The sequence below is a fragment of the Pygocentrus nattereri genome, chromosome 10 (assembly GCF_015220715.1).
Source record: "Pygocentrus nattereri isolate fPygNat1 chromosome 10, fPygNat1.pri, whole genome shotgun sequence".
Taxonomy (NCBI): Eukaryota; Metazoa; Chordata; class Actinopteri; order Characiformes; family Serrasalmidae; genus Pygocentrus; species Pygocentrus nattereri.
This window is the reverse complement of record NC_051220.1, coordinates 32,116,602-32,128,155: the sequence shown is the minus strand read 5'-3', so window position 1 is coordinate 32,128,155 and position 11,554 is coordinate 32,116,602. Positions and strand designations below refer to the sequence as shown.

Here is an 11,554-nt window from a genome sequence, read left to right as displayed (position 1 = left end):
GCGCTTATTGAATGTTGTTGCTGTTTGAATAGTTTAACTTACACGTATTCTACCCCGTGCACAGTATTAAACTTTGTCAGACTGTTTACTTTAATAGCTAAATACGTCGCACTGAAACAGTGACCCTTCAGAATACTTGTACCCATTTGCTTGGGTAATCTGTCATTTTAAAAGCTCGGATTCCTTAATTTTAGTGTTATAGTGACAGTAATAGAAATTTAAAACATTTATCATTAAGTACCACACAGTTCTACAATGAGTTAAATGGTCAAAAGCAAGGAAACTAATCTATTATTAAAAACTATATAACAAATCTATCAGCACAGTTGACGCAGGCACTCATTTTAAAAAGCCTTTACACCCACATTCAGGACTTGTGTAGAATCTTGTTAGCTACCTTGTATGCAACATTTAATGTGTACCACAGAAAACACATTGGTATTACTACGCTTTGACTCCACCTCATCCATAAAACATTAATAACTGATAATTAGCACTTATTTTAACAGAAACAAGTTGGGTGGAAAAAACACATTTATTAAACAGAATACAAAGAGTAATGGGTACAAATTACAGATGTAAGTAGCATTAGTAACTGAGTGCAAAACTATTTACAAATTGGCTTCCCATTCAATCATGCAAAGCTATCTGCTCTAGTGACAAAGTATTCTATCATTTCCTTCAACTGTTGCAGGTCTGCTTGGTCTTCCCGGACAATTTCGTTCATCTTGTCCATCTTCTTCAGCTGGTCATTACAATGTTTCTGAAAGAGGCCCAAAACATGTTAAACCACTCAAACTGCCAGAGTGATGATATTCATGGCTTCCATATATATATATATATATATATATATATATATATATATATATATATATATATATATATATATATATATATATATATATATACACCTCCAAGTCAACTTCAATACATGATTACAAATGTTACTCTTAAAACAACAGACGAAGTAATCAAAGCCCACAATTTGAACATGTTAAACATATGTTAATATGTTTGAGAATTTAGTAGTAGTCCTAAACTTAGAACTAAACTACTAAGTCATGTAGACTTTAACTCATAGCTGGTAATTATGAACATCTTAAGCAAGGCCAGTTTTTTGTTACCTCAACTATACCCAAGTGGTTGGCTGCAGCACTGAAGACATGGGTCAAATTGTTTGCCACCAACCGGCTCTCCTCTTTGGTTTCCTGAAGCACAAGGTGGTACCTGATGGAAGAACAAAAATCATCTATTTAAGAGGAATACAGATCATATTCCTACTCTACTGGCCAAAAAATATAATAAAAAAGTTAAAGGGTTGACAGGACAAAGTTGTGCATAATCTCTCACTGTTGTTGGGCTGCTTTCAGTTGCTCTTCAGCATCCTCATAGCCATCCATGACCTTCTTTTCTAGAAGCTTTTTGTTTCTTTCAGCAGAGTCCACATCTGCTGCCCACTTTTCCTCTTCTTGAGCCATCTCCTACTCAAACAAAACTTTAGTGCTTATTTATATCATGACAAACATTCATTTTTACCCGTTGTTTACAACATAGCTATAGCCTAGTACTCCACATTACATTCATCACAAACACTTTGAATAGAAAATCCTAATCTGACAGAAAACTACACAGAATATTGCAAGAATCCACTTTATTCCCTTTACAGATCAGTCAGGCATTAATGATGAACAGCTTCTATTTCTATTTTTGTCACTAGCATGTTTTGATGACAAGAAGAGCTAAGTGATGCACCCATGGACCACAAGATTTCACTTTTACCATCTTTAAGTGCCAAAAGTGTGAAAACAGTAATTGAACATTTCAAACACCCATCTGTGGCTGACATACCTGCATGTCATGCTCTAGCTGCTGGTCCAGTCTGCGGATTTGATCTTTAATTTGCTTTATGTCGTTCATCTTCTCAGAAATGTTGGACTTTATCTGAAGCAGCAAGTAGCAAGAGATAATTAATGTGTCTGTCATTGTTCAGAACTTCAGACTGCCAATACAAACATAGTATATTGTGGAAATGAACATGAGTCCCCACTCCCCACTTTTAACAGATAAAGCTAAAGTAATTAGTGTAGGAGAGCCTTCATACCTGCTCCACTGTCTCTTCTAGGCTAAGCTTCATATTGGTCAGACTGCTGAACTCTTCTTCTACATCCAAAAGCATGTTTTTGAGAGGATTCTGTACAGACATGAACAAGAAAAGTGATACTGTGAGCAGAGAAATCATAGCACATACATTCTGGAGCCTGGGTTTGTTGTGGTGGTGAACTTGTATCATGTACCTGTATCTGTGTTCTGATCTGGGTGGCAGTGGTGGGGCCGTAGTCGCTGACTGTTTTGATCTCAAAGTCATGGCCACAAGCATTCTCTGCAGACTGGGGAATGAGCTTGAGCATGCGTGCCAATTTGTGGTATTCTGCCAACTTTACTTCAGCCTACAGGTAAAATAAATAAATAAATAAAAAATAAACAGGGAGAAAGGTCTTCATTCATACAGAGAGTTTATAGGATATCTCCATGAAAATATCAATCACTATAAATTGCCTATAAGGAACTGTATTGTCCTTCATTACCCAAAGAGGTCTGCAGTATTATAGTACTGCTGTATCGTATTTACTCATCTGAAGCAGTTCACAATAAGCAGGAATGTTCTTCAACTAGACAGAAGCCTAAACACTGAAACTCACTAGGTGCATGCTGGAAATGTACAGTCAAATTGAACCAAGAGTGTAATTTGCCTCTAGCTACACAGGCAGAAGTTGCAAATTCAACATAAACTCCAAAGAAGTTGGCTTAATTTAAAATGTTGAATATTTTGGAGTATAAAGCATACAAGCTATTTCTTGGAATTATTCAGATAAATCAGAGGTGGGGAACTGAGGGACAGAGTCTTGCACAGTTTGGTTAATTTCCCTGCCTACAGGGATACACAACACTGTAGCTACCTGTATACAACATCTAAATCCACCCCTGACTGCTTGAGGGGAAACATTTCAAACCAGTCCATGGTTGATCAAGATAATTGAGCAGTTACAAATATAGGAATGATGTAGTAGTTGGTTTAAAGGAATAGCAGTAAACAACCTACTCACCCTCTCCCTGGTTTTCACTAGGGTGATCTCCTCATTCCATGCTAGCTGCTGGGCCTCCTCAAGACTGCGGCTCAAACTGCTGACAGTCTGCTGTAGTTCATTCCTCTCCCGGTTTATGCGCTCAATATCGGCTGGAGTGAACTTCTGATTCTCCAGAATGTGCTGCAGTCTTATCTTGTCCTGCTTCAGACTTTCTAGCTGAAGGTCTAGACAGACAGACAGACATTTACTTGTAAGAATTTTATTTAAAACCATATAGAGGTTTTTCACAGGCTTTTCACAACCAGTTGAACATTTGAGGAAACAACTGATTAATTCTGGTTACAAGAAAATAACTGCACTGACATTACAGAAATATAAATAATCTCATCTTCCATAATGGGGATCTTATTGTTTCATTGTTATGGATGGAATAATAGTCCTGTAATATTTCATTGGATATGTATGGTTATTTAGTAAAATGTAAAAATGTATTTGGCTTCTGTATTTCAGTAATGAGAAATTTTACTTAAATAACATAATTCATTATTCTGAAAGCATTGTATAATTATAAACAGCATGAAACAACCAAGTGAAACGGGCATCAGCATGACAAGTTCCTGAACGTTTCCTGAAGGAAAACTCGTACCAGCAGCCTCCAGCTCCTCAGACAGCCCTGCGGCCTTGTTCTCCAGGTGACTTTTGAATGATTCCATGTGAGCACGGTAGCTTTGTAGTTTCTGCAGATCAGTCTGTAACCTCAGCTTCTCAGTCCTCTGTGCCATCAACCGATCCTATGCACACATACAAGCAAAACAATAAAACCACGTGTTTAGGTAATATTTAAGTATCATTTTAGAGGTTTAAATGATAATCTTGAAATTCTAAAGCTAAAGTAACAAGTTAACAAAATGCAGATACTTACAGTATGACTTTCTTTCTCCAGTCTCTCCACCTCCTCCATCAGAATCCTGTGTTTTTCCTGTTGTGAGTCTAGTAGAGCTTCATCCACATTGTACAGCCTCTCTGTGAGCATCAGATACACATCAAAATTATTAAACAATTAACACCATAGATAGGAACAAGGGGTTAGGGGAAAGGTTATATCATCTGATTCATATAGACCTTAGCATGTCCTGCTTGTTTTACCTGACCTGAAGTTCCTACTTTCTTCTATTTTGAATGAGAAGTACACTACGTCAATTACGAAAGATGTGTTGCATTGGTTTAATTCAGGGAATGCTTAAGTTTTAGACATCACTAACATTTATGTTTACTTCTCCCAGCTGTCATTACAAAACATCAGACTTGTTCCAGAGAAGTCAGGATATCACTCTGAAATCTTGATTACATTACTGGCTTTAGAAAGGTGACCAGGTCCAACTCACTCAGATGGCTGAGGTATTCTGCATCCTCATCCTCAAAGGTGTCTGCTCCCTGCATGAAGTTATTGTAGGTCTTAGAGCAGTAGTCTAAGAAGAGCTATAGACACATCGAACATAATGTTAATATTGTTACATTTCAGGAAAGAAACTTCACAGAATTCTTTAGATCTTTTTGCAAAGGTGGTTTCAAAAACATGAATTAGCATAATTTAAAATGTTTTCTTAAAGACAAGCAATTTGATTTTCACTTTGTCACTACTGATAAGTGGGGTCACTAGGTCCAACTTCCTCAAAACTGACTGAGTATAGCAATCACAGTACTTATGGAGGAGTTTGAGTTTATATGTAATGCTGCTTTGTAAGTATTTACTGAAAGTGAACAAACTGTACCTTGTTGTATTCGACACCCTCCTCTAGCTCAGATGAGCCATCTGAGAAGTCAGCAAACAGTAGGTTCTGACCTTTCATACTGTTAAAGATCTGCAAGACCAATTACAAGATTTCTTTACACTAACACTGAAAAGCGCATACTCAAGATCAGGGGAAAGCAGTACTTTAATTAAAATATGAAAAGCATAAATATTTTCATTTATTTTTAATATCTGAATTTCAATTTTAAAAACCACGAATGGCAAGAACATACAACTATTTCTGGCAGATGTCTGACAATATTATTGATAATGCAACACTCCTTATTCAACTACAAAATGTCCATTCATTGACTGAACTTACTTTAACTGTGTCAATGAGCCAGATCAGTGCCCCTAGAGCCTGAGGCCAGGTATGTGGAGCCCCAATGGAGTACATGGAGCTTTTTGACAATGGAAATGGGTACCTGAAAGAAAAGTGACAAGCACCACAGGAATTATTATTAGGATAATATCAGTGACATATCTGGAAAAGTACACTTCTTAAGGAGAACTGTGCGTTGCCAATAATTTAAAATTCAGGAAAACGTCCATTCCATTTTTTTACCCCAAGTCTTTAAACGTCCTAGGAATCTCCTCTTCAACCTTGGCAGTGGGCATCTGAAAGGTATGGTCCAACAAACTGTATATGAACTCAAATATCTTCAGGAACTCTTTAGTAGAAGGCGACTGGAGGGCCTTTACTGTGACTGTGCCAGGGAATCCATTGTCTCCAAGGAACTAAAAAGAACATAAGAAATTGATTCCACTGAGCATAGCATAATGACTCCATTCAAATGGCCATGAGATCCTTTTGACTGATTTACAGTATCATAGTGTCAAAAATGTGTTTATCACCTAAGTAACCAATGACAATATCTGCCATGCTGTTCAATAGGGGAAAACCACACTTAGAATTCATATTACATTGGAGAAACTGTTGAATTCACATTGAGCACACCTCACAAAGCTGTTTGATACATTGTTGGACAAAAGCTTTGTCATGAAGGGGTCTGGGATCCTTGATCTTTTCTGTACCCCCATAGGACCCAAACAAGCTGTTTCTCTGGCCACCACCACCAGCACCTCTATGGAAATTCAAGTAAAAGACTGTTAAAAAAAGCTAAAACGAGTAGGTTTAAGTATTACTTCTCTGCTTATAAAACAAACACCTTTGTTATTATACAAACATAGCAAACTAACAGCTACATAATGGCACTGCATATTTCTCAAATGACAGGAATTTGCCTACCCAACACTTTGGATTCCATTGCATCAAGGATAAGAATTCCAACTATGACATCAACTCATTTTTCAGCCATTTGTTAGAAACACACAGAACAGACATATGGTATCAACTGTTAGCACACAGAGCAAAATTCACAATCAGACTCACTTTCCAAAAAAGCTGGTCCTCCTCTCTGATGTGCCAGACTGAGGTTTTGGGATGTTCAGCTTTCCAAAGACATTGTCTTTGCTATCAAAAGTGTAAAAAATGTTTCATGTAAGACAAAATCTAGAAACCTTCATGCACCACATACTGTAGTGCAGTACTGTGTAAACCAACGAGAAATGAGTCTTTAGTTATAAATGCAGTGCAATGTAACACATAGGTTAACACATACTTCTGTGGTGTCGCATTCACCAAACTCATTCTGCCATCAGTTACACGCATTGGCATCTCAGAAAATCTTCTGCTAGGTCTTCGGCTCATCGTGGACTCTAAAGCAAGAACATGGCGTCATTTAAACGTGTTAAGTAAATTTATATCATGATATGATTAAAAGTAGAAAAAAATGACACAGAAGCACTTATTTCTTCAAATCTAATAAGTTAAACCACATCACTTTTCACCAGATTAAAGACAGCCTACTATGCAAGACTTGTCCCTGAATGTGTTTCTTCACACTTCCATAAAACCTTGTGGTCCACTCAGGTCAATGCTTTCAAAAGACATACAGGCAAAATTCCATATAAAATAACTAAGCTCTCGACACTAAGGAGGTGCATTCCAATTAATACTGATATTTGAGTATCTGTAAGACATTCTGTAATGAGTGGATATTTGGTAAACCATAAATAAATGAAAAAAATATTCATTGTACAATAAATGTATGACATTTCAACATATAATCTCATTAAAGGCCATATGTCATAGGTAATTCTTACTCATGGTTCAAGATAGTTAGGGATAAACGATTTGAAAATATCTAATTGCAATGTTACTGATCAATAATGAGACTACTGTTTAAATTATTTTCTTGAAATGAAGCTCTAGGCATTTCTTTCTCTGAGAAGACCAGCACATCCATTTTCTCGGACCTGACACAGCTTGAACATTAAATGTACTCAACTAGAAGTTCACAAGCCCCATGCTGTTATGTTAAATTTACCCGCTTCAATCTTGTTAAGACAACATTAAATAACATATAATTGCAAAACTGCACTCTTTCAAATTGTGATTGATACAAAAATTACTTCTGATGATGATAAAAACCTGGATAGTGCTTTCAGTATTTTAATTTTTCAGTACTATAAAAAAGTACTTAATTACCCATGCACAATTCTACTAAACACCTCTCAGATAGTGAGATCACACATTTTAAAAAGGACAAAGCTGTGCTGGCCAATGAATTATCTATACCGGTATCATGATGCTTACACACTGTGACACTGATTTTCAGTTTTAAAGGAGACATATTTAATAAAATTTAATCTTCCTTGCCATTTCACATACACATTACTACTCATGGAACACAACAAGGGAAATTGTGAAATGGAAAGTCTATACTGTTTTGGCATATTTTTCAGACAGCAGACAGCTCTGATCGACATGTAAAACAACAATGTAATGTTACATACCAAAGGATACATTTCTGTGTTCTGTGGCTCTTTTTCGCTGATGTTAGCTCTTATTCATTGTAAACTGACTGGACCATAAGCTGTTCTCAATACAGCAAGCTGGATATACACCATGTTCCAAATTATTATGCAAATTGGATTGAAGTGTCATAAAGATTCATTTTTTTGTATCTCAATTAAACTCATGGAAGGTATTGTGTCTCAGGGCTCTTTGGATCACTGAAATCAATCTCAGACACCTGTGATAATTAGTTTGCCAGGTGAGCCCAATTAAAGGAAAACTACTTAAGAAGGATGTTCCACATTATTAAGCAGGCCACAGTTTTCAAGCAACATGGGAAAGAAAAAGGATCTCTCTGCTGCCGAAAAGCGTCAAATAGTGCAATACCTTGGACAAGGTATGAAAACATTAGATATTAAACGAAAACTTAAGCATGATCATTGCACTGTGAAGAGATTTGTGGCTGATTCAGAGCACAGATGGGTTCGTGCAGATAAAGGCAGAATGAGGAAGGTTTCTGCCAGGCAAGTTCACCGGATTAAGAGAGCAGCTGCTAAAATGCCATTACAAACCAGCAAACAGGTATTTGAAGCTGCTGGTGCCTCTGGAGTTCCACGAACCTCAAGGTGTAGGATGCTTCAAAGGCTTGCTGTGGTGCATAAACCTACTATTCGGCCACCCCTAACCAGTGCTCACAAGCAGAAATGGTTGCAGTGGGCCCAGACATGAAGACTAATTTCCAAACAGTCTTGTTTACTGATGAGTGTCGTGCAACCCTGGATGGTCCAGATGGATGGAGTAGTGTATGGTTGGTGGATGGCCACCATGTCCCAACAAGGCTGCGACGTCAGCAAGGTGGCGGAGTCATGTTTTGGGCCGGAATCATGGGGAGAGAGCTGGTAGGCCCCTTTAGGGTCCCTGAAGGTGTGAAAATGACCTCGGCAAAGTATATAGAGTTTCTGACTGACCATTTTCTTCCATGGTACAAAAAGAAGAACCGTGCCTTCCAGAGCAAAATCATCTTCATGCATGACAATGCACCATCTCATGCTGCAAAGAATACCTCTGTGTCATTGGCTGCTATGGGCATGAAAGGAGAGAAACTCATGGTGTGGCCACCATCTTCCCTTGACCTCAACCCTATAGAGAACCTTTGGAGTATAATCAAGCAAAAGATCTATGAGGGTCAAGGGCAGTTCACATCAAAACAACAGCTCTGGGAGGCTATTCTGACATCATGCAAAGAAATTCAAGCAGAAACTCTCCAAAACCCAAGCTCAATGGATGCAAGAATTGTGAAGGTGATATCAAAGAAGGGTTCCTATGTTAACATGTAACTTGGCCTGTTAGGATGTTTTTGATTGAAATGGCTTTTGATTTCAGTGAATGTGACCTCCTAATGCTGCAAATTCAACAAATGACCATTTTCAGTTCTTTACAGCCTATACAATGTTTTGAAACTCTGCTGTGCATAATAGTTTGGAACAGTGCATTTTGAGTTTTTTTTTTTTTTTTTTTTTGAAGAATATACTGTTATCATTTTGAGGTTTGTTCAATTCAAAATTCAATTTATACTCTAACAGGTGATTTATTATACTGACTCATTTGCATCGATAATTTAGGAAAATCAGGGAAAAAAAAACACTTGCATAATCATTTGGAACATGGTGTATACCAAACAGGCTTCAACAATATTGAGACAGGCTTTGGGTTAAAATTTCCACAGGAGAAAATACCCAAACTGTAATAGCCAAAGCATAAAAGAATCCAAGATCTGATTGTTAAATGCAATGCATAATAGTTGCTGGATGATTGTCATTTTAAATGAATGTATAAATAAATGTTTCCTTTCCAGAAATCTGTTTTCTGTCTGGGTAATGATTACCAAAAAAACCCCCCAAAAAACACAATTGAATCAAAAGAAGCTGTGTGATTTTTAGCAAAAAGCATGAATTCCAAAACCTTAACACAAAGTAACTTTTTTTTTTTTTTTTTTAAAAGCATGGGTTGATTTGACAAATGTTTGAAATATACTGCTATTTAATTTTATCAATATTGAGTGATTGTCATCAATGTTGCTCAACTCTAACAAAAATGAATGTTAAAGCATTTTGTGCAAAGGTTTGAATTTATTCAGAACTCACTTATTATGAGTACTGTTTAAAGGAGAAGTCAGAAGATATTAAGCCTAACTTACCATCACTAAATAACAATAATGCCCTCGTCTGGCTTGGGATGCTATCAAGATTTATACTGTTGCTACTAGAATCACAAGCAATAAAACAGATGTGCCACTGCATGCAAATGTAACCTTATAATGAATAAAAGAACACATGAACAATATCATTAAAGTTGTCTACGTTTCAATGCATTTAACTGTTCTGCACTATTATGAAGTGCTGGAACTAACTAAAGGACAGAGGGGAGTTTGGCATTAGAGAATATTTTACTTCTTTTTATTTCATTCTTTTCTCTGTTCTGTGGACTATTTCAGTTTGCTGCACCATTTAAGGTGGAACGGTAAAGTCGAATAAGAAGCTAACTTCAGCTGCGTGATACATTCTGCCTGAAAGTAACTGCTGGACCATTTAAGGTGGAACGGTGAATTCGAATTCAAAGCTGGCGGACATGAAACCAACTTCAGCTTTGTTAAGTAACGTTAGCCACTAAACATCGAGAAGAAATAGTTCAAATATACATCACATAGGTGAGCAGAGGCAAGATAAACAACTTGGATACCAAGCTAAAGGCTCAGCCAGCTCCAGACACACGACCAGAAACCAGAGAAAACAAAACGGAGGCCAGCTTTAACCAACGTTAGCTAGCGACTTGGCTAACTCTAGGAAATGAAAACAGCAGCTAAAACCGGACAAAGGGTCACAACACTAAAATATTTACAGTTTTTGCTACCACTGCGTAATTATTAAATATATTCGTTGTTAAATGTTTAAATATGCTCAAGAATACCTTGGATGAATCTCCAGTTTTGTCGGGGCTGTTTCTTTCTTCGCCGTTTTCAAAAATTTCCGCCAACACGCCTTGTCAACGGACCACGGCGTGACGTCACTCGTTTGACTTTACAAATTTATTTTTTGATAATTTTGATGTTAATGATTACTTTTAAAAAACAAAGCTAAAGGCAGATTTACATTTTTGTGTAAAAAAAATAAAACGTTGTAATCAAGACCGTTTTAAACGCACGTTGTTAATAATGGGCGGTGCCACCGAGCTCATATCGTGGCTGCGTCCCAAGTAGTTGAACGAAACTTCCTTTCCTGTTTATTTCTCTTACTTTTTCCAAATTTCTCTTACTTTTCCCGTCCACGGCGTTACACGACTACCAGACCAGTAAAATGCGAATTTTATTCAACTATTCGGAAATGTTAAGCGGCCGCTATATACGCTCAAATGGCTCCCTACTCCCTAAGTAGTGAACTACGTTGGTCTTAAAATGATGGCCCCTGCACCCATATGTATGATATGTCTAACAAATAGCCATTTGTGACTCAGCCACGTCTGTATAATTCCCTGCTGCATGTATAATGCACTGTGTAGAAGTGGGCTGCATTCCCTTCCACAGGGTATCTAATAAACAGCTGTTATATTCCCCACATCTGAAGGATGGTAAGGGAGCTGCAGCTGATGAATATCTTCATTCGGAACGTCCTACAGCGTTATAATGAAACATGCATCTTCAAAAAATAATGCAAGTTTCCTGCAGCTTCCTGCGAAGTGATAAACTGTTGTTCACTACTCCCTGTGCAGTTTGAACATTTCACTGGCTATGTTTGGAATCACTCTTAAAATGTCTGAGTT

The 11,554-nt window shown here is 37.3% G+C and overlaps 1 protein-coding gene across 1 annotated transcript; it reads right to left on the bottom strand.

The window, feature by feature from the left end:
* Positions 1-516: 516 nt before the first annotated feature.
* ndc80 (NDC80 kinetochore complex component) lies at positions 517-10,861 on the bottom strand. Its single transcript, XM_037541834.1, has 17 exons — positions 10,706-10,861; positions 6,501-6,597; positions 6,272-6,352; positions 5,837-5,963; positions 5,444-5,616; positions 5,201-5,303; positions 4,859-4,948; positions 4,472-4,565; positions 4,009-4,109; positions 3,733-3,877; positions 3,105-3,310; positions 2,295-2,447; positions 2,102-2,191; positions 1,849-1,941; positions 1,351-1,481; positions 1,125-1,227; positions 517-763 (listed from the first exon to the last, which is right to left on the bottom strand). The coding sequence occupies exons 2-17, from the start codon at positions 6,587-6,589 to the stop codon at positions 635-637; spliced, it is 1,908 nt and encodes a 635-aa protein (XP_037397731.1). The 5' UTR covers positions 6,590-6,597; positions 10,706-10,861; the 3' UTR covers positions 517-634.
* Positions 10,862-11,554: the final 693 nt, after the last annotated feature.

Coding starts and splice junctions, on each gene's coding strand:
- ndc80 (XM_037541834.1), bottom strand. CDS start 6,589: ATGAGCCGAAGACCTAGCAGAAGATTTTCTGAGATGCCAATGCGTGTA. Junction 6,353..6,500: donor GTGAATGCGACACCACAGAA/GTATGTGTTAAC, acceptor CACTTTTGATAG/CAAAGACAATGTCTTTGGAA. Junction 1,482..1,848: donor AGCTAGAGCATGACATGCAG/GTATGTCAGCCA, acceptor TTGTTTGAGTAG/GAGATGGCTCAAGAAGAGGA.